Consider the following 24,579-nt stretch of genomic DNA (forward strand, 5'->3'; position numbering starts at 1 on the left):
CAATAATTTTCCCCACTGGAGAACCCCTTTAAAACTAATTTCCACCTATGAGCACCTCTTATAATTTACATATGCAATTAGTATAAACAAAAAGTTGAGTAACGTTTTAAATACATTGCATCATATTTACTGATCTATGTTTACAGACGGTATAATACTTCAGAGCTGCATTAAGAATTCTTTAAGCTTCAGAGCTTCAGGATTCCCTTATGACTCAATGTCTACACAGAACTTGTTTAGACAATTTGCATTCTGGCAAACGAGACCTTTACAACTGGCGCTCTACAGTAATTGTCCTGCTACATTATCTGAGCTAAGCTGTTCGGGATATGAAGGGTTGCAACTTTGTACACTGAGAAAGCCCCATAATTAGTAGAAATGATGTAGTAGCTTTAGTAGTAGAAAACTGAAATGTATAATATTAGCATATGGTGAAATCTTTGGCTTGGTTTTAAAGGAGTTTTTCATAATAATGGCCTATCCTCAGGATAGGTCATCAATAGGAGATCGTTGGGGTCTAACTTCCGCCAGACCCCAATCAGCTGTTCAAATAGGTGACGGCGCTACTTGAGCACCTCTTTCTAGGCCATGTGACGTCACGTTCATCAGATACATGGCCTTAGCATTCAAGTGAATGGGGCTATACTGAGGTACGAAGCACAGCCACTATAAAATGGACAACACTGTGCTTGGTAAGCTGAGAGGAGGCAGTGGCAGTCATCAGAGCTCGGCTTCCTCAAACAGCTGATTATTGAGGGTGCCAGGAGTTGGACTCCCCCCATTGATCTCATATTTATAGACCATCAATATGAAAATCCAGGAAACCTCTTTAACTTATGTGGAATAAAGATGTACAATTAGTTTGGTCAAATATAAATAGCTCTAAAATAAACTATAAAAATTTGAAAATATAGATGATGTGATCTATAATAATATATAGGAGCTTGATAAATTAACATACTCAAAGGATAAGGCTCTATCATAGTATCTATCAGCAGTATACCCCCAGCACATACCCTCCATTACACCAAGAAAGCACCAAAGAAGGTTTTGTGATTGACAGAGGTGTCAATGGGACTGACAGGTCTTATATCCACCTTCAGCTGATCACCTGTCTTCAGATGAAGAAGGCCACCAAGAGAAATGGGTTGGTATATTTTACTGCCCTTTGTGCAAAATGAAATTCCACTGAGGATAATTTCTGGTTCTGGATAGTTGGAATTAAACCTTGTGATGCTCTGTGATATAGACGTGTCATCAGCACATGTACTGCCTGCAGGGCGGAATGACAATTGAGAGTAGACAAAATAATATCCTTCTTTAGGGATGACGATGGATTTATTGGAATATATCATTCCACCTGTGAGAAATGCCAGACCACGTTTAGATTCCCAATGCAGTCGACCACTTGCGTCAATTTGCCTTGTTCCTGGGAAGAAATTAGCAATTTATGCATTAGTCAAGGACTGCAATAAAATGAACAAAGTAGAAATATAATAACAGAATAGACTTGGCTCCAGTTTATCAAAAGTGGCATCATTTTTAGCCAATGTTGAAGTGAAAACTGGACTGAGACAGATTTATGACAGGATGTGCTTTCTTTGATAAATCTATCACAACATACAGCACACGTTTCTCAGAATTTATAACAGTCTTTAACACACATAAAGGAGTAGTTTGAAACAAAAATAATAAAACTGGGAAGGGTGAGACTACTAAAAACAACCCCACTTACCTTTTTAACCTGTCCTCTTCTCAGTGTTATGGCTCCCATCTCTGCTGCTTAAAGAGGTTGTCTTACTTCAGCAAATGGCATCATGTAGAGAACGTTAATACAAGGCACTTACTAATGTATTGTGATTGTCCATATTGCCTCCTTTACTGGCTGGATTAATTTTTCCATCGTATTATACACTGCTCGTATCCAGTGGTTACAACCATCTGGCAATTAAGCAGTGGTGTAGTGATTACACACTATAGAAAAAAGCCCCAGCCTCTGGGCGGCGGGACCGTGGGAGTGCGCATAGGCACACATGCACAGCAGCTCCCGACCACCTCATATCTGCAATGGAGGGGTGGCCGTAAACCCCTATTAAGGCCTCATGCACACGACCGTTGTGTGCATCCGCGGCCGTTGTTCCGTTTTTCGCGGACCCATTGACTTTCAATGGGTCCGTGGAAAAATCGGAAAATGCACCGTTTGGCTTCCGCGTCCGTGTTCCGTTTTTCCAGTCCGTGAAAAAAATATGACCTGTCCTATTTTTTTGACGGACAACGGTTCACGGACCCATTCAAGTCAATGGGTCCGTGAAAAATCACGGATGCACACAAGATAGTCATCGCGTCCGTGATCCGTGTCCGTGATCCGTGTCCGTTTTTCCTATCATTTTCAATGCAAACTTGACTTAGTTTTTTTTTCCACTTTTCATGTCCGTGGATCCTCCAAAAATCAAGGAAGACCCACGGAAGAAAAAACGGTCACGGATCACGGAACAACGGAAATCCGTTTTGCGGACCGCAAAAAAAAACGGTCGTGTGCATGAGGCCTAACAATCAGTGTATTATGTGAAGGAAAAATGAATCATAGAAACATAGAATGTGTCGGCATATAAGAATCATTTGGCCCATCTAGTCTGCCCAATATACTGAGTACTATGGATAGCCCCTGGCCCTATCTTATATGAAGGATGGCCTTATGCCTATCCCATGCATGCTTAAACTCCTTCACTGTATTTGCAGTTACCACTTCTGCAGGAAGGCTATTCCATGCATCCACTACTCTCTCAGTAAAGTAATACTTCCTGATATTACTTTTAAACCTTTGCCCCTCTAATTTAAAACTATGTCCTCTTGTAGCAGTTTTTCTTCTTTTAAATATCCTCTCTTCTTTTACCTTGTAGATTTCCTTTATGTATTTAAAAGTTTCTATCATATCCCCTCTGCCTCATCTTTCTTCCAAGCTATACATGTTAAGGTCCTTTAATCTTTCCTGGTAAGTTTTATCCTGCAATCCATGTACCAGTTTAGTAGCTCTTCTCTGAACTCTCTCCAAAGTATCAATATCCTTCTGGAGATATGGTCTCCAGTACTTAGCACAATACTCTAAATGAGGTCTCACTAGTGCTCTGTAGAGCGGCATGAGCACCTGAATCAAGCCAGCAAAGACAATATGGAAAATCACAATACATTAGTAAGTCCATTTGTTTGTGCGCTAGAGCTGGGGGTACTTTGATGTTTGGACATTTGTGAACATTTGCCTATTTTCCCTATGCAAAGTTAAAACTTCTTACTTTATTTCTCTTGAAAGGGTTAATTTATATTATTTAATACTGTGTTACTGCATTTTATATGTATGTTGTGATCCTGTTTATTATCACTGCATTTACAAGGCTCTGTGGAAAGGGTTAATGAATACTGAGATACTGCTAGGACTTTGAATAAGAAAGCTTTTCCACAGCTGCCATAGGGTTTAAAGAAGAGCATGTTTTGGAGGGAAAAAGACAAACTTGTTTACCACCAAACCCAGACAGACTAACCTTTTGAATGTCTGGTTTTAGCTATGTTGTTATGTCTGGAAACTTGTTTTTGTCTGGAAAAATTGCTTTGTCATTGAGTATCATTGAAGCTGTAATGTAAGTCTATGAGAGACGGAAAGTGTTACAATGTATCTGTATGTGCTGAGCTTCTCCACTCCACCCCTCCCACTAGAAGGTTCAAGTCTAGCTAGAAACTGTATATAAGGAGAGCAGTCAGAGCCCCTAGTGTGCTGCATTTAGGGAACAATGCTTGGAGGGGAGACTCATGCCAGCCTGCATGAGTGACCAGAAGAAGACGCTGAGATGGGGATGCTGAGCCACAGACCAAGGAGCCACCCAGACTACTGAGCTACAGACTGTGGGCCCTTGACCAGGATGCCAGCCTTCTGAGAGAGAGAGAGGGACAGCTACCTCAGGCCTTTCCTCAGCATCAAAACCTTCTTCTGCCAGGGAGGAGACTGGAGAAGCCAGTCCTATGCCTCACCTGTATTGTTTTTATCCCTCCAGTAAATAAGCACCCTGGCTCTCTTGACTTATTTCCCATTGGGGTGCACCACGCCTTAACATCCCTTTCGGAGAGCAGCAACACGCCGTGACAACTCGACGGTGTCCGGGGTACCCAGCGTAGCCTTGGGGTCACCCCAACCCTAGCCACTGCACCTTGTATTAACTTTCTCTACATTATAAATTCCAATTGCTGAAATGAGACAACCCCTTTAAAGTTCTCCTCACTAGACCTTAAGTGTGATGCGCTTTCAACATGCACATTATCTCTGCTGGCCAGTCACTGGCTTCAGCAGTAATGTGTCAGAACAGCACATGACTGCTGAGGCTCAATGGTCAAGTTTCATTCATGACACATCACCACTAAATCCACAAGATATGCCATAAATGTTTTATAGGATGCATCTCTTTCCATTTACTGCTATGGGACTTAAAAAATAGCTGATCGTGCTTACTTGGCTATGGAAGTCCCATAGTAGTGAATGGAGAGTGCTATGCATGTGCGGCCTGTTCTCTATCCTTTGCAGAAGGCAATAGGGTCTGAGCTCCTAAGACAGGAGTCAGTCTTAGATGAGGGACCCATACCTTTGGGACATTTATGATATACTAATAGATATGCCATATATATCCAGATGGGTCAACCCCTTTAAGCTGACCATACAACTCGACAATTGTTTGAGGGATTATAAGAGGGACTGGCTGAACATCACATATACATATATTGAGTGCTGGCTATTTCCTGATAGTAAATGTTAGAGGAGAAAAGAATTGGGCTTTCATTTTCAACATGCTTGATCCTTTTTTGCACTCAAGGAAGATGGGCCATGACCAAAGGTGTCTGGCAGCAGCTTTCTTGTCTTTCCCCATTTGGAGCACATACACATTTACCCAGGGTCAATTTAGGATGGAGATGCAAATTTTTCTCCGATTCCAAACTTTTTTATTTTTCAGGTGAAGTGACCACATGTATATTTATTGGAAGACAAGTCATATGTTTTAAATAAAAACATTTTGGACGAAATATAAATTACTTATTTTAATTACTTTATTCTTACTTATTTTTTTGAGAGGATGAATTGGAAAAAAGCGATTTTGCCGCTGTATTTGGCGTGTTTGGTCCTATATTGTTCACTGTGAGGCCTAAATGTTGTGTTAACTTCTTTACAGGTATGTGTATTTTCCTATTATTTCAATGTGAAGATTTTTTTTTTGTAAAAAATGTATTAAACTTTTAAATATAGTTTTATGTATGAATTTGTTTCACAATCTAATCACTTTCCTAATGCTTTAGTATACGTAGTATTCTCAGCAAAGCATTATTGCTGTCTATTTGCTTGTTCCTTTGAACAGCAGGTGTGTCTTTTTGCTGATGACACAAAGATATGTAACAGGGTTGATGTTCCTGGAGGGAAACGCCAAATGGAAAAGGATTTAGGAAAACTAGAAGAATGGTCAGAACTCTGGCAACTGAAATTTAATGTGGATAAGTGCAAGATAATGCACCTAGGGCGTAAAAACCCAAGGGCAGAATATAGAATATTTGACACAGTCCTGACCTCAGTATCTGAGGAAAGGGATTTAGGAGTAATTATTTCAGAAGACTTAAAGGTGGGAAGACAATGTAATAGGGCAGCACGAAATGCCAGCAGAATGCTTGGATGTATAGGGAGAGGTATAAGCAGTAGAAAGAGTGAAGTGCTTATGCCGCTGTATAGAACACTGGTGAGACCTCACTTGGAGTATTGTGCGCAGTACTGGAGGCCATATCTCCAGAAGGATATAGATACTCTAGAGAGAGTTCAGAGAAGAGCTACTAAACTAGTACATGGATTGCAGGATATAACTTACCAGGAAAGGTTAAAGGACCTTAACATGTATAGCTTGGAAGAAAGAAGAGACAGAGGGGATATGATAGAAACTTTTAAATACATAAAGGGAATCAACTCGGTAAAGGAGGAGAGCATATTTAAAAGAAGAAAAACTACCACAAGAGGACACAGTTTTAAATTAGAGGGGCAAAGGTTTAAAAGTAATATAAGGAAGTATTACTTTACTGAGAGAGTAGTGGATGCATGGAATAGCCTTCCTGCAGAAGTGGTAGCTGCAAATACAGTGAAGGGGTTTAAGCGTGCATGGGATAGGCATATGGCTATCCTTCATATAAGATAGGGCCAGGGACTATTAATAGGATTCAGATATATTGGGCAGACTAGATGGGCCAAATGGTTCTTATCTGCCGACACATTCTATGTTTCTATGTTTCTATGTAACAGCCAAATAAGCATATAGTCATGGCAGACTTGGTAGCCTTTGTTAGGTCCTTGGCTGTGATTAGAGATTGCCTTGCAGATCGCCCGGCGGTCGTTTCGCAGCAAACTTTGCTCTTTCGCGGTTCGCCGGCGCCATATTCTTAGCATTGTGAAGAACTTTGACCCATAACACATCCATCAGGTGGGACAGGATAGCCAATTGAGATGTTTCAGCACATGGACACACCCCCTACCCTATAAATAAACCCGATCTGGCAGCCATTTTACATTCTGTTTTTTGCCAGTGTAGGAAGAGGTTGCTGTGTGGAGTAGCGACAGACTGTTAGGGACACCAAACGCTAGCTAATAGGGCCACAAAAGTCCTTTTAAGGACTGGTTTAGGTGTGCTACATAATCACTTGATGTTTTCTGTCCGGTGAATGCCTAATGTTTGGGGCCTGTACTCCACTGGCCTGCAGTAAAATTGATATCCAATGACCGTCTAATATTCCTCCAGCCACATAATCACTTGATGTTTTTGAATGAATAATTTTTGGGGCCTGTAGTCCACTGGCCTGCAGTAAAATTGATATCCAATGACCGTCTAATATACCTCCAGCCACATAAGCACTTGATGTTTTTGAATTAATAATTTTTGGGGCCTGTAGTCCACTGGCCTGCAGTAAAATTGATATCCAATGACCGTCTAATATACCTCCAGCCACATAATCACTTGATGTTTTCTGTCCGGTGAATGCCTAATGTTTGGGGCCTATACTCCACTGGCCTGCAGTAAAATTGATATCCAATGACCGTCTAATATACCTCCAGCCACATAATCACTTGATGTTTTCTGTCCGGTGAATGCTTAATGTTTGGGGCCTGTACTCCCGTGGTCTAAAATAAAAAATTTCAGGCTCCAGCAGGGCACATTTATGACAGTTTCCCTTTAAGACGCATAAAAATGGCCCCTGATTAAAATACATATTTTTTGTTGGAATTTTTGCCATTGATCCCCCTCTGGTATGTCACTGTCCATGTTGTGGGAAGATTTGTGCACTTACGGTAAGTATTTGGTGGCTGCAAATATGACCTGAAGGTTTTTCCTGTTCGCCTGCCATTAAAGTGAATGGGGGCCGCCGCAAACTTGCGGTTCGCGAACATTTGATGGTCGATGTTCATCCATCACTAGCTGTAATGATAACCATCGACAACCCTCAATCACATGGGGTGGAGATGGAGATTCCCTATGTCTAGTCACCTAGATGCTGTGGTCTCAGTAGACTGTGGCATCTAAGTGGTTACTGCAGCACCACATGGCCCTGGCATATAGAAACGTCAGCAGCTGTTTATAAGTGAAGTTGAAGAGATAACAGGGACTGCTCCACCATTTAAAGTTATAGAGCAGTTCCACTGTGGTTAATAAGTATGCTGCATGGCATATAAGACAGTAAAATACACAAAAAGACACACATACAATTACAAACGTGAGTTGCCTCTAAATGGAAGAAATTATAAGACTGATATTTATCTTTATGAAGTCCCTTGGGAACTCTTTGTGACTATATAATCTTAAAGTGTATGTTGACCTTTGGTAGGCTTTAAATTAGAAACTGCAAACTTTGCAATTTCTGAACAAACATACAGTATGTGGTCAAAGAAAGGATACTGTAACTGGGAATGTCAGAAAACTAAAAAATAGTTGCAGTTGTCAAATGGTGGCCATTTCACAGGGCACTCAAATTTAATCATAGTATAATAGTGTGCATGATGAGTTTTATCTTGACAAGACAGTGGTTGGTATCAGATAAATAGTGCACAGTAAACCCATATCAATAATTATAGGTTAGGATAATAGGACAAGCCAGACAACAGTGTTTTCCATATGTCTGGGGCCTTATTTACAACAATGCACATAAGGTCATGTGCCAAGGACATCAGGTAGAAAGGGGAAGGCACTTTGCATAAAAAACAAATGACTTGTGTTGATTCTTTCACCTTAGTGCTGCTTCTCAGGTCTCCTTACCTGTAACTTTTGGTTACTGTAGCTACAAGTCAGGAGTAGTGTTGAGCAAGCATGCTTGGCCGAACTACTGTTCAGCTCGAGCATCGCTATGCTCGGCACATTGCAGTGCTCAGCCGACTACTGCGGGTGCTCGAGTACAATTTAATACAATAAAAGTCAATGGGAGACCCGAGCATCAAACCAGGCGCCTCCTGCTCTGAAGAAGAGAGGGTGTCTGGTTCACAAAAAAAGGTTAGAAATTGATAGAAACCCCATCAAAATGGTTTGGAAACAGCATTAAGAGGATGGCTGCATGCATCTTGGACTCCTATTATCTATGACATACAATAGACAACCACACAAAGGCTATATGCCAAAACCCAGGTATGTGGAAGCCAACAATCTATCCATGAGACAGATAACAGTCAGCATACCTTACAAAAGCAGCCTTGTGCACTATGAGACATTCCAAACCAGCTCTCATCTGACTGAGAGCCAGTAAGCCTCAAAGTTGCTTCACATCTGTTGGATGGCTTGGGTAGACCTGCACATCTAAATCACTATCGTTAGGGTGACAAAAAGTCTTCTGATTGTCCTAACATATTTTTCAATAGCCTTTCTATACAGTTTTGTCATGTAAAAACTAATTTGCATAAACATGGGCATATGGGAAAGACATGCAAATGGGCAAAATCTCCCTTGTTTGTCAGCTGAAAAACCATTTGCATGGAAAATTCGCGATCTACACTACTCATGAACAGCACCATCTATTGGATTCATAATCTTGTCATAAGACTATGAAACCAATAGATGGCGTTGTTCATGAGTCATGAACAGCACCATCTATTGGTTTCATAGTCTAATGACAAGACTATTAGACTATGAGTCCTATGACAAGACTATTAGTCTTGTCATAAGACTATGAAACCAATAAATGGCGCTGTTAATATTGTTGCGCTGGTAAGTGGGGCACCCTGCTCAATAGAGTCTACACACCGTATAGCACTCAGCTTTTTGCATGGAAAATTTGTGCTAAAAATTTGCAATTAGAATATTCGCTATCTATACTACTCATGAACAGCTAGGATATGGCATAATTTATTGATTGTTTGAGTTTGACTGCTTAAAGACCTCATTACACTGCCCGGTCTTCAGGCATAGCAAGCGCTGGAAGATGATTGCTCGTTTCCACTGCCCTGATTACACAGGCAGATGCATACTGAATGTGGGAGGAACGATTGCTACTGCAATCATTCCTCCATCATTCTGTCCTATCTGTTATCAGCAGCACATCCCTGATTACCCAAGAAGATGTGCTGCCGATAATCTGTCATCTTTCATCATGAATAACCAGCTACTCAGTTGTACGAGATAATTATCGGGAATGAGCATTTGAATTCCCAATAATTGCCCCACAGGGCCTGAAAACCCCAATGATTCTTAGGCCTCTTTCAGACGGGCGTTGCGGGAAAAGGTGCGGGTACGTCGCGGGAACATGCACGATTTTTCCGCGCAAGTGCAAAACATTGTAATGCGTTTTGCACGCGCGTGAGAAAAATCGGGCATGTTTCGTACCCAAACCCGAACTTCTTCACAGAAGTTCGGGTTTGGGTGAGGTGTTCTGTAGATTGTATTATTTTCCCTTATAACATGGTTATAAGGGAAAATAATAGCATTCTGAGTACAAAATGCATAGTAAAATAGCGCTGGAGGGGTTAAAAAAAAAATCAAAAATAATTTAACTCGCCTTAATCCACTTGATCGCGCAGCCGGCCTCGCTTCTGTCTTCTTTCTTTGCTGTGTGCAGGAACAGGACCTGTGGTGACATCACTCCAGTCATCACATGGTCCATCACATGATCCATCACCATGGTAAAAGATCATGTGATGGATCATGTGATGACCGGAGTGACGTCACCACAGGTCCTGTTCCTGCACACAGCAAAGAAAGAAGACAGAAGCGATGCCGGCTGCGTGATCAAGTGGATTAAGGTGAGTTAAATTTTTTTAGATTTTTTTTTAACCGTTCCAGCGCTATTTTACTATGCATTCTGTATTCAGAATGCTATTATTTTCCCTTATAACCATGTTATAAGGGAAAATAATAATGATCGGGTCCCCATCCCGATTGTCTCCTAGCAAACGTGCGTGAAAATCGCACCGCATCCGCACTTGCTTGCGGATGCTTGCGATTTTCACGCAACCCCATTAATTTCTATGGGGACTGCGTTACGTGAAAAACGCACAAAATAGAGCATGCTGCGATTTTCACGCAACGCACAAGTGATGCGTGAAAATCACCGCTCATGTGAACAGCCCCATAGAAATGAATGGGTCAGGATTCAGTGCGGGTGCAATGCGTTCAACTCACGCATCGCATCCGCGCGGAATACTCACCCATGTGAAAGGGGCCTTAGAATGAAGGAGCTACCGCTTCATTACACAGTTTTCTTTCACAGCAATGCTACTGGTCACCCTCTCTGTACGGAACTGTAACGCAAACACCTTTGTTTGAATGGCGCTTTATAAGGGTTGATTCACATGGCGGATTTGTTGAAGAAATTCTTAGACTGTCCCATTTATCTGAAGTAGGCTTGCAGAAATCCACACAGGCCCAGGAGCCTGAGGGGGCCAAAGACCCTTGTGCATATAAGAAGACATTGGTATTATAGAAAGTGCATGCTGGTCAAGTTACATCTCTGGCTGGAGGGAAGGGGTTAGGTCAAGAATTTCGCATTGGGGGGTTGCCGTTTCAATTTTTGCCTCAGGCAGCACGAAGGCTATGTGCTCCCCTGCCTCTGGCCACAAAGAGGAAACCAAGCTGAACTCTTGCACCAGGGCCCATGAGCTTTTAGCTACGCCCCTGATCCACACCACAATGCTTGAATTTTTTTATTTTTTTTTATCTTCTGAATAATGTAAAACAATTTTGATCGGTCTTTGTTTTTTAAAGTCTGAAGTTTAGAATCAATAGAATCAATACCTGTTAGATGAGCCTTGGGTCTTTTCTCTGTGTCTAGATTTAGCCCTTTACAAAAGTAAAAATGATCAATGAATCACCATGTTGACAATGAAAAACAGCTCCAAGTTAAAAAAAAAAACAACAAAAAAAAATCTTACAGTACATTCATGGTCTATTTTTCACTGGAGCGTTGTAGTCCCTTCACTGCAGCAGCTGACACTGCGACATTCAAATACATGTGGTCTGGTGCTGCAGCTCAGTCCTGTTTACTTGGATGAATGGATATTGCTGTGCCAGGTACTGCAGGGAGGAGAATACAGCACCAGGGGACCTTTGTACTGCTGATCAGTGGGGGTCCTGGGGATAGGATCTCCATAAATCACAAACTGAAACTATCAAAGTAAAATCCCAAAAATAAATAAATAAAATATTACATTTTCTCTCACAAGAGAGACACTATTAAAATTATTAATAATTTTTTATATCTTAACATTATTAAATTAGTTTTCCATGAGTTGCATATACTGTAGATAGCCAATACTCAGGATAAGTCATCAATATCCGATTAGGGGAGTCCAACAACCAGTGCCTCTGACGTTCAGTTGTTTGAAGAGACCACTGCACTTTGGTGGATTGGCCTGTACATTGTACATACTTTACAGCACTGTGGGTGGTCTTGATCTGACGCTCACTGGAGCACCACAGCCTCTTCAAACAGCTGATCAGTGGGGGTACCGGGAGTTGTAACCCAACCGATCTGAAATTAATAACCTATCCTGAGGATAGGTTATACATTTTCTACTAATACTATTTTCAAAAAACCTTTATTTAATATATCATCCATACTGAGTTAGAATTATACGTTACAGGACCTGATTTATCATTAGTTTTTGTGAGTTTGAAACTTTTTAAACATCACTTTTGCAAAATGGTTTTTCTCTGCTGCCTTCACCTCTTTTCCAAAAAGGGAGTGCGGTGAGAGCGGGGAGGGGGTTTTTATACCAGAAGACTGAAATCGACACCAGCCAGGATCTATGTTAAATCAGGTCCTATATGTCCTTAATGTTGTCTTGGCTGTTCAGTTATAGTGAGTCCATGATGATGTAGATGGAGATAAGTTATAGAAGTTAAAGTTTGTATAACGTACCTTCCTGTCTGTCCATTTGTCCCTATAAAAAAAAAAACATAAAAATAATCAGTGAAAATAATAATAAAATGTACATTATCAAATTTCTTCTAGATTTAAAGGAAAAGGGAATGTATCATCAGAAAACAACATCTTATGTAAGTAGGGTTTCTACTATGCACTTTATTTTATGCTACTATCATACTAATATAAATTATTATTATTTTTTTTATATATTATGTGACTATCCACTTAAAAAGAAACCTTTTGCGGTTTTTACACTTTCCTCTACAGCAGTCCCAATAAGCTGATATTCCCTGTTCTCTGTAGCTCACTTGTCAAAGTTGCTGTATATAAATTCCGTGGATGAGGACAATCATCTCATTATCATTAGGGGGGGCACTTTAAAGGGGTTTGAGCGAATGTTATAAAATGAAAAATAAAACAAAAACATATTCACCTGCTCAATCTCCTGTCATGCTCTATCGTACCTGAGCTCTCAGCGGTCTCATGCAGCCAGTAATTTTCATTGTTGCAGTACTGAAAGCACAGGCCGCCAGGAGCCCCTGAGCAATGGCACTAGAATAGCAGGGGTCTGAGCAAGTAGGGCAACTTTTTATTTTATAACATGCCCACTTGGCCTTCCTCACTAATTTTCTGGGTCCCAAATAACCCCTTAAAAATGCATTGTACTGCTAAAATATACTCTAAGATAAAGTATAAGGCTCTGCATCCATCTTCCATCTACTTCCGGGTCCCTGAAGACTGTAAAGATCGATACAATTTCTGAGTCAATTCGCTACCATCCATTTCAGCTGCCATAAAGTGCACATACCGTGCTGTACTGACTAGACAGAAAGTACCGAAAGGAAGTGTGTGTCTCCAATATGGCTGCCCAGAGAAGTTTTTATAATGAACAATTGGCTACAATATTAAAAAAGACCAAATATGTTATTTTTAATCTATTTACTTTATCTAACTAATGAAACAAAGATTAGATGTGACACATTCCCCTTAATGGGCCTTTTAAATTATAATTTTGTATCCATTTTTATGTGTAACTATATGTTTATAGTGGAATGAAGGGTTTACTTGTTCTGCTTCTCGGAACTGCCTGCTCCCGGTGACCGCATGTGTTTCAGAGCAGCTTGCGGCGCAGGCACAGGTAAGGACTTACCTCTGCATCGCCGGGCTTGGGAATAAAGATGGCAGATCGCATGTGTTCGTCGGCGAACACTGCGAACTGGCCATCACTGATCAGAAGACTCCATGGCAATATTAATTAACATTGTCATGTATTGTACAGCATATGGTTTTACATTTTCAGGACCTATAACAGTGATAGGACCTATGGTCATGTCAATTATAATAGTGATTTTAATCAAAAGGGTGTATGTAGTCTGCCAGTAGGATGGGGGGCCGAATGCAATCTATATCTGAATTTCAAGGCATAATTACTGTATGTATCATAGACAAATATGACACAACTGCTATGACATCCATGAAAATAGGGGACCCAGACTTGGTTGATCCAACTCCATTTGCTACTGCGTGGCAAGAACATATACAGTCTTCCATACAAACTGTAAGAGAACATCATTTTAGGAAAGTAACCCAAAAAGTCATGGAAAGAGCTTCCTTGTATGCCCCTGGGTGAAAACTAAAAGAGTGCTCAATAAATGTAATTTAACCCAAGAAAAGAGAAGCAGTTTTTTTTTAATACCAAGTGGTCAACATTATGAAGAATTCATATTTATAAAAATTGAAGATGAATGACAATTAAATGCATGAAACACTCACATGCACCAACAGTTACTAGATTATGCATCTGGAAATTTTGACTAACAAACATTACACACGTGGGATTTTCCCATAATTCAGTTTTATGACATGTGAATTCCACATATCAAAAAAGTCAGATCTGTAGGACACCTCTTCCTCATTGGTTTCTCTTACTCATTGAATTCTGGGCACTTTGCACACACGTTACCACCTGTGTTCCAAAAATTAGGAAAGGGATTTGCCTTTTCATGACCTATGTGAGATTTCCAAATGAGAAATCGATTGTTCTAGGGTCTTGTAGAGGATACCCCTATTGTTGGGGTGACATGTGAATCTCAATTATGGTAATGTCCCTTCAATGTGTACTTCTCCTTGTGGCTTGTAGGGCGGCTAAACCTTATATTCCCTCTTTTAGTGAAAAATGTGGGCATACCACTTTAACAAAATGCTTATTGTTAATGTACTGTAAGTGCCATGTAATGTATGCTATGTACTTGTTGGTTGTACTTTAATATTATGTGGCTCACATTGGTTGTACAATAAATAGGTCAATTATAGACAAAGACAATGTCATTATAGTATTAACACATTAGCAGTTGTACTGTTAGTGTTTTTTATTGAGAACACTGAATAAACATTTACAGTGCAGAAGGAAAACGTAAGTGAGATGAGCCACCCCTGAGACAGTGTGGTCCCTGTGAGATTTCAGCCCTGAGGCGAGTCTTAGCTGAGCCATTTCATATTTCAAATTGAAGTTAACATATGACTACTCAAAGTCATGGGCAGACTGGGAATTTAAAGTGGCCCCACTTTGCAAGCGGGCCCAAATTGACCAAAGGTAGGTGAGTATGAGGAGTCAACTCAAGTTGGCGGGGTCAGCAATACCTTAGAGGGACAGTATAGTGTGCTACACTTTGATATTTGGGTTGCAACAGAGCCAATTACTAAAGTGAAATGCAATATACTGCCCCAGCAGAACTTCTCAAGATGGTGATAGATCATTATGTACCTAGCAGGCGGCTATGGGGGGGGGGGGGGGCGCTTGGGTGCTATGGTGAGTCCACCCCTGTTTGAAGTATGTTTGTGTGATGATAACATTGACCTGTGTGAGGATGATGGTTGTTCTGTGTTGAGTGTTGCTATTTTTGCTAATTGAACAGTCCTTAAAGGGATTGTATGACCTAAGAGCTGACAACCCCAGTGGCTGGAATGTGTATCCTATTAAAAAAAAAAGCAACTCACTTGCCCGCAGCCCCAGTATTACATCACTGCTACAGCTTTCTTGGCTGCTGGTCCCATGACCGCTGTGGCCAATTGATGGCCTCAGCGGTCACATGTGTTAATCTAACTGCTAATTTAACTGGTACCAGACGCAGCTAGTAGGACTGGACCAGCAGGACTGTGGACAGGTAAGTGTTTTTTTTTCTTTTAAACAAAATACAGCACACCTTCTGACCACTAGGGTAGCTGACTCCTAAGTCAGACAAACTCTTTAAAAAGAAGGCACCCCTTTCTAAAAAGGACTTGGACTTGAACTGGGTACACCACTCTGTGGTCGGGATCCATATTATTGTTGCTCAGAGTCTTGGGCAAGAATTCTCTTAATGGTAGAGGCTGAACGGTCACTGGAGGTGGTGGGAAGATCTATAAGGAGTGGCTGGTGCAACCCAGCAAGATACAACTTGTGCATGCTCTCATAGGTAGTCCCCCCCCCCCCCCCCCTCCATCCCCAGAGACCCACATTGACACTGTAGAAGGGACAGAAGCCAACAGCCACTTCGGGCACAGTCTCTCACTTGACCTGTGGAGCATTGCATGTTCCCCCAGCCTCAATACAAGACCACTTAGAATTGGACTTAAAGGTGAGTTTTGCAAATTTCAAGTGCTTTGTAACACATAACACGATTTGCAGCTATTATTGGGAAAATGTATCAAAACTGGTGTAAAGGAAACTGACTTAGTTGCCTATAGAAACCATCTTTCATTTTCAGACTCCTTTGGAACATGAAAGGTAGAATCTGATTGGTTGTTGGAGGCTACTAAGCCAGCTTTCCGTTATACCAATTTTAATAAATCTAAGTCATTGTGTCACTGATCTAAATAAATCGTCTGTTCAGCCATTGCATCCTGTGATCATCCTAAAGAAAGGAACATCTTACATGGTTAAATGTTTAAATATACAGTATAAGATGGCAGCGCGCATGGACGTATGAGATGGCAGCAGCCTGGAGCTCTCCATTTAGATGCCAATTTCTTATTTTGTACATAGTTATTACCTTAATTTTAAGCACAGCAAGCAACTGTATTCAGTTTGCTACAGCACACACAGCGTATAGTGTGCAAGAGCTACTGGACATCAGAATGAAAGGTCCTGTTCCACCACCACCCCCTAATATCCCGGATGAGATTCTAAGGACATCGTGCCCGACTGGATGATTATACCGTCGAAGCGACGGCACAGGAGGAGATGGGAAAGGAAGCAGAAGCGGGGCAAGAGGGGCGGCATCAATACTCGATTAAAGAACCCCCCAAACAAGCAAGCACTACCCAGCCTGTTCGTCGCAAATACCCAGTCTATAGTGAACAAGATCGATGAGCTGAGACTGAGGATCTCATCTGATAGGATGAACACTTGCGCCTCATTTTTCACCGAAACCTGGCTAAATACTAACATCCCGGACAAGGCTATTGAACTTGCGGATCGGACTTTCTACCGAATGGATCGAACCGCTGAGTCCGGTAAGAATAAGGGAGGTGGAGTGTGTATTTATGTCAATAAGGCTTGGTGTACCTCCACAGTCTTTGCTGAACAATATTGCTCTGCTGATTTAGAACTTATGACACTTAAATGCAGACCGTTCTACTTACTGAGGGAATTCACAGTCGTGTATCTCACCGTAGTTTATATTCCTCCACAAGCTAATGTTAAGCTGGCACTGTCCAAATTGCATGATATTACGAACAGTCTGCAAAATATCCATCCAGATGGAGTGTTCATCTTAGCGGGTGATTTTAAGCAAGCCAATCTCAAAACTGTGCTCCCCAAATTTTACCAGTTTGTTAAATTCCCAACTAGGGGGAGAAATACATTGGACCGTGTTTATTGCAACATAGCAAATGCTTATACAGCATCACCTGCCCCCCATCTTGGCAGGTCGAATCACATTTCTTTGTTTTTAGCTCCAGCATACAAACCTCTTATCACCAGGATTAAGCCTACTTTGCATACAATCAGAGTTTGGCCTGAAGGAGCCACAATGAGACTACAGGATTGTTTTGAGGACACAGATTGGGATTTGTTTAAACAGGCAGCTACAAAGGAAAATCACACAGACTTAAACATACACTCACCTAAAGAATTATTAGGAACACCTGTTCTATTTCTCATTAATGCAATTATCCAGTCAAGCAATCACATGGCAGTTGCTTCAATGCATTTAGGGGTGTGGTCCTGGTCAAGACAATCTCCTGAACTCCAAACTGAATGTCAGAATGGGAAAAAAAGGTGATTTAAGCAATTTTGAGCGTGGCATGGGTGTTGGTGCCAGACGGGCCGTTCTGAGTATTTCACAATCTGCTCAGTTACTGGGATTTTCACGCACAACCATTTCTAGGGTTTACAAAGAATGGTGTGAAAAGGGAAAAACATCCAGTATGCGGCAGTCCTGTGGGCAAAAATGCCTTGTGGATGCTAGAGGTCAGAGGAGAATGGGTCGACTGATTCAAGCTGATAGAAGAGCAACGTTGACTGAAATAACCACTCGTTACAACCGAGGTATGCAGCAAAGCATTTGTGAAGCCACAACACGCACAACCTTGAGGCGGATGGGTGCAACAGCAGAAGACCCCACCGGGTACCACTCATCTCCACTACAAATAGGAAAAAGAGGCTACAATTTGCACGAGCTCACCAAAATTGGACTGTTGAAGACTGGAAAAATGTTGCCTGGTCTGATGAGTCTCGATTTCTGTTGAGACATTCAAATGGTAGAGTCCGAATTTGGCGTAAACAGAATGAGAACATGTATCCATCCTCTGATGGCTACTTCCAGCAGGGTAATGCACCATGTCACAAAGCTCGAATGATTTCAAATTGGTTTCTTGAACATGACAATGAGTTCACTGTACTGAAATGTCCCCCACAGTCACCAGATCTCAACCCAATAGAGCATCTTTGGGATGTGGTGGAACGGGAGCTTCGTGCCCTGGATGTGCATCCCTCAAATCTCCATCAACTGCAAGATGCTATCCTATCAATATGGGCCAACATTTCTAAAGAATGCTATCAGCACCTTGTTGAATCAATGCCACGTAGAATTAAGGCAGTTCTGAAGGCAAAAGGGGGTCCAACACCGTATTAGTATGGTGTTCCTAATAATTCTTTAGGTGAGTGTATATGCCTCCTCTGTCCTATCCTATATTAAATTTTGCATGGACAATGTCACTGATACCAAAATCATTCGGACCTTCCCAAATAGGAAACCATGGATAAACAGAAATGTCCAAAACCTTTTGAAGGCACGTGACATTGCTTTCTGAAAGGGAGACCCAGAGGAGTACAAAACAGCCAGGTCCAATCTGAAGAGGGGCATTAAGGAGGCAAAGCACTGCTACAAAACAAAAATACAACATCATTTTACAAGCTCTGATTCCCGATGCATGTGGCAGGGTATCAAGTCCATTACGAATTATAAGAGCAACACCTGTTCTATCAACACTGGAAATTCTTTCTCTCTTGATGACCTAAATCATTTTTTTGCACGATTTGACAAAGACAATGAGCTGCCTATCATCAAATTAGCCCAGCAAGAGACTCCATCATGTTCCCTGATGCTGAGAGCACATGAGGTAGAATGGGCCTTAAACCACATTAATCCCCACAAAGCAGCTGGCCCTGATGAAGTTCCTGGAAAAGTCCTAAAAAACTGTGCTAAACAGCTGAAAACAGTGTTTACCAGTATGTTTAACAGCTCACTAGAGCAGGCCATTGTCCCCACTTGCCTGAAGTCCTCCACAATTGTCCCAATTCCAAAACAGGCAGGGGTGAAGACCTTAAGTGATTATCGCCCGGTGGTTCTCACTCCTATTGCTATGAAGTGCTTTGAACAACTTGTCCTCAGGCACATGAAGAGCAAGATCTGCACCTCCATGGACCAATACCAGTTTGCTTACAGAGCACATAGGTCAACTGAGGGTGCTGTCTCACTTACCCTTCACACTGCGCTGTCACACTGGAGCAGAGAGACAGCTATGTGCGGATGCTGTTCATTGATTACAGCTCGCCCTTTAACACCATCCCTCCCAACAAATTGCCAACGAAACTGAACAACTTGGGTCTCAGCTCACACCTGTGCAACTGGATACTGGATTTTCTTACAAAAAGACCACAAATCGTACACATCGGTAAGCACTTTTCTTCATCCTTAACACTAAACACTGGGGTACCGCAAGGCTGTGTGTTGAGCCCTCTCCTTTACTCCATCTTCACAAATGACTGTAAACCTATTCACAATACCAATACCATTATAAAATTTGCAGATGACACGACCGTGATAGGCCTAATCTCCAACAATGATGAAACAGCCTATAGGAAAGAGGTTGAGAACCTAGAGAGATGGAGTAAGAACAACAACCTCATACTCAATACCAAGAAAACAAAGGAGCTGATTCTGGATTTTAGGAAGAAGAAACGAAATGGACACCATCCAATTAGCATTAATGGTGGAAACGTGGAGATAGTTCAAAGTTTCAGATTCTTGGGAGTTCTTATTAGTCAGGACCTGTCATGGATAAAAAACACAACAGAAATTACCAAAAAAGGCCTTCAGAGGCTTCATTTTCTAAGGAGTCTGAAGAAAGCACAACTCCCAAAACAGCTGCTAGTCAATTTTTACAGGTGCACCATAGAATCTGTTATCACATACTGCATTACAGTGTGGTACTCCGGCTGCTCTTCTGAGGACAAGAAGACCCTCAAGCGCATCATCAGAATGGCTGGCAGAATCACTGGTACTCAGTTACCATCACTGGATGACATCTTCACTGCTCGTTGCAGCAACAGGACAAAGATTATCTGCGGAGATCGAACTCACTCCCGGCCACAGTCTTTTCACTCCCCTACCCTCTGGTAGGCGTCTTAGAGCCCTACATGCCCGCGCCACTAGGCTGAAGAACAGCTTTTACCCCAAAACAATCAGTCTCCTAAATGCTCGGAGACTATTGCCCCTTCCAAGGATAGAAACTACCACAGACTGAAAGTGACTGTGCATTCATGAACCCATGATCTCTTGTCTGCAGTGGTGTCTGATCAGTGTGTATATATACTCATAAGCACTTTCTACTTTGCTCTTGCTATATATATGCTGTGAACTGTGAATAGTAATGCTTTCTAGTGCAATGTTTTGTTTTTTCTAGTGTAATGCTTTAGTTTAAATGTCAGTTCTTGTTCCTCTGTCCATGGCATCTAGGATTGCTCCAAACAACATTACATTGTATTGTACAATGACAATAAAGGCATTTTATCTTATCTTAAGCATGCAACAAAAAAATTCTAATTCCCCACAGTTTCCTGAAGCCCATCAGCAATCCTGATCTACTCTTATCATACATGCCATAGAGGTCCTGAAGATGCTAAAAAGACTGATTTCCATCATCCAATCTGTACAACAGACACTTGGTGTTTCAGAACATGCATTTTGATCTCCACCTAATAGAGAAGCTACATAACGTGTGGTCACATTGAGTCTCTTTCAATGATTGACGAAATGCAGGAAGTACACACGCAAGTGAAAACCCCAAGACAACTTATGATGATGAAATCACATGGACCTTATCCAAAAGGCATTAACAGTGAGCTTGTAATGACAGATTAAAGTGCTCCTTCACTTTTGAAGAATGTAACATAAATTATAAGGAAATTGCTTGAATGGCAATTATGTAATATTTCAGAAAATATACCAAGACAGTTGAGGGAGATTTTTTGTGAAAATACATTTCTCTGTATAATCATGTTGTTCGATTTTTAATACATATTTTATAAACTGATGTCAAATTGCCAACCTGTTAGTCATATTGGTCAAGTTTTAGCAAAGTCTGACTGCAGAGAGTGATAAGAGTCTTCCCTTTCTATAGCCTGCCCACAATGTTTAACACGTTAGGCCTTATTGGGACATTAGTGGGTATCATAACCGGCAAACTACAATGCTTGGCAATGTGCCAAATGTACAGACATTTCTATATAGACATCATTACTGGTAAAGTCCCAATATAAACATTTTCATGTTACATAACCCCTTCCCGACCAACGCCGAACTAGGCCTTTAAAGATGGAGCCCGCTCCTGATGCCGCCATAGCCGCGGGGTGCCTGCTGTTTCATACAGCAGACACCCGCGGCTCAACGTCCGTGACTGGCGATGATTGCAATTGCAGACATTTAACACTTCAGATGCCGTGGTCAATTCTGACCACGGCATCTGAGCACGTGCAAACGTGATCGCTGGCTCCCTCCAGCTGTGATTGGAGGAGGCGGAGGTTTAATGCAGAAGCCCCTATCATAGGAAATATCAGGAGACTGCTGCATAGTGTTTCCTATGGAGCCCCTGTCTGTAGCAGGGCTCAATAGGAAACTAGTACATTTCTCATAGACTCCAAAGCTAATGCATTGGAGTCTATGAGAATAGCAATCTAATGATTGCTTGGTATGGTTCCCTATGGGAACTATAAAAAAGTTTAATAAAAAAAAAAGTTTTTAGAAATAAAAAAAAAAAAAATTGTAATCCCCCCCTTCTCAAAAACAAAACAAAAACATGATGGGTATCGCTATGTGTGAAAATGCCCATTCAAAAAATAAAATAAAAATATTTTCCTTACACGGCAACTGGCGAAATGGAAAAAGACGTGAAAATGGCCGATTCGTCATTTTTGGTCACATAATTTCTGACAAAAATTTTATAAAAATTGATCAATAAGTTGTACACACTCCAGAATGGTATCAATGAAAAGTACAGATCACCCCGCAATAAATCATTGCTCACATAGCTCCGCATACATAAATACAAAATAGTCATAGGGGTCAGAATATCGTAACAAAAAATAAAACAGATTTTTTCCAAGGTTTTTATTATTTTATCAGTATCAAAACGCACTACAGCATATGCAACATTAAATGGTGGCGTTGGAAAGTACAACTTGTCCCGCAAAAAAAACAAGCCCTCATACAGCTATGTGAACCGAAAAAAAGAAAAAATTATGGCTCTGGAAAGGCAGGGAGCGCAAAATGAAAACACAAAAACGAAAACAACCTCCAGGGTATAAAGGGTTAATATAAGTTATCACAATGTGGACCATTCCCCTATAACCAAGAAAGGGCTTATCTATTTGGTTATTTCAGAGGCACATGTATTTTAAATGGCATGGTAACAGCAATTAATATAGAAATAGTACCGTACAGAAATTAATGACACTATGATGTGGAACCTTTTTAATGGATATTATCATTGCTTTATCTTTTTTTCTAAAAGTTTCCAAGTACTGCAACTAATTGTTGAGTAACAGGGAAATGCCATGTACATTTGGCTGTAATAGAAACAATACATTTTCCAAATGCATAACATTTGATAAATAGCTAATACGGTATATTGCATCATGATGGTATGTCCACATGTAGCAGTAGTAGCGTGCTATAACGCCATTAAAACACCACAAAAACCCCAACAAAAATCACGTCATGATTGTGCTTTTTATTGCTTTAAAAAATGTACTAAATACTGTAATGAATGGGACTTTTAAATATTGCATTCATTACAGTGTAAAATACTTCCAATGCAGTATTTCCATAAGGAAGCTTTAATATAATACCTAGATACTCCAAAATTCATACGTGTAAACTAAACTTCATGTTGCCTCTGTAATTTGTATGTAATAGTTATGCAGGCTGGGACTGGCCCACAGGGGAACAGTTGATGGGCCCATGAGCAAGAGCAGACCCTTAGTCCCTTACCCCCCTCACACTGTACAGATAGGCAGCATACAACATCTCAAGCAGCCTGTCTTCATATAAGAACTGGATCAATTATTTAGCAAACCACCTAGTTTATTATTATAGATGTAGTATACGGGAGTTGTAATACCCGTTACTACCAAAGGTCACTTGGTGTGCTGTCGTCCCTCCTAATTATGGGAGGTTGCTATATGTCAGTTTTATAAAATGTAATGTAATGTGTGTATTTTCCTGTCACTGAAACTTGCACTTACAGGCCTGCTAGGGGTGTCATTCCTACTTCTAGTCCATAGAGGGAGCTAGGGAGCCCTAGTTTATATAAGGCCAGACAGGGAAGTGCAGGGGAGACGGAGTCTAGTTTCAGTAAGCTACAGTTGGAGATTAGACAATGTCTGAGACAAGTCCAGGCCTGAAGCCTGCTGTTCAGGAGAAGATTCCCTCCTGAATACCCATATGCAGAAGCAGGAACATCTTAGCCTAAGGGCCTGAGGAACCATTCAGAAGCTAGGAGAGACTGAGGCAAAGACCAGAGGAGCCAGAGGTACTGAGAGAAACAGAGGAGGTACTTATTTAAGCCATAATCAAGGAGATAAAGCCAGACTTAGGTTAATGGGCCTTGGTGAAGAATTGCTACATTCCAGGATCAGACAGAGTTAGAGTGCAAGCTCCTTTGCTGCAAATCCTGTGTTCAACACTCTGTAATTACCCTGCTGTACTGAATTGCCTGCATCGACCGAATTGCGAAATCGACTGTATGCTGAGGAACTGCGTTTCCAATATTGTCTCTGCCTGCAAACTACTAAAGTTGAAGTTCTGTTTTAACATTACGTTTCCTCAATTTATTCCTGCATCCGCAAACGGCGTGCCACCGTTTACTTGGCACTGGCGTCACTAACTATTCCTTACCTATACCTGCCCTTGCAGAGAGTCAGCCGTACCAGGTTAGTGTCTATTGCACTACATCACCCAGAAACACCTATTGCACACAACTTGAGTACGCTGCACTTCTCTTTTGGCGTCACGAACAGGATACGCACGCTTTCTAGTGCAAGAAGCGTGAACTTTGTGCCTTATACAGTTGCCCTGTGACCAAAGTGACAATTTCCCTGTTTTATTCAAGTGGACTTTGTGGATTAAAAATCATACCCAAAGTGTGTCAAAAACTTCTAAAAAAGCGCTGTGCAGTGTTGCGCTACCCAGAGGAAGAAAATCGCCGCATTGGAGTGTGGTTTTGTGGACTTTAAACAATCCTGCTTGCTGTCAGTGAATAGACAGCGTTTGTACCTAAAGATGGCTGCTGGGCTTGCTGAATTTACTGCTGCGTCACCTTCATCCCGAAAAGGCGGGAAAAATTGGCGCCTTTCTGAGGAAAAAGCGGGAAGAAGGTCAAGGGCAGGCGCCACGGCTTATCTGGACA

At 41.3% G+C, this 24,579-nt stretch overlaps 1 protein-coding gene across 2 annotated transcripts in view; it reads right to left on the reverse strand.

Moving 5' to 3' along the window:
- Positions 1–672: 672 nt before the first annotated feature.
- Positions 673–24,579, reverse strand: part of TNFSF15 (TNF superfamily member 15) — a 29,553-nt gene continuing 5,646 nt past the window's right edge. Inside the window, exons 2-4 of one of the 2 annotated variants that reach the window (XM_040406036.1) lie at positions 12,403–12,424; positions 11,277–11,321; positions 673–1,429 (exon numbers count right to left, since the gene is read on the reverse strand). In XM_040406036.1, coding sequence (XP_040261970.1) covers positions 1,023–1,429; positions 11,277–11,321; positions 12,403–12,424 — 474 coding nt within the window. In that variant the 3' untranslated portion in view covers positions 673–1,022. The remainder of the gene's footprint in view (positions 1,430–11,276; positions 11,322–12,402; positions 12,425–24,579) is intronic. The other variant, XM_040406037.1, reaches the window with a different exon arrangement.

The sequence above is a fragment of the Bufo bufo genome, chromosome 8, assembly GCF_905171765.1.
Source record: "Bufo bufo chromosome 8, aBufBuf1.1, whole genome shotgun sequence".
NCBI classification, from domain to species: Eukaryota; Metazoa; Chordata; class Amphibia; order Anura; family Bufonidae; genus Bufo; species Bufo bufo.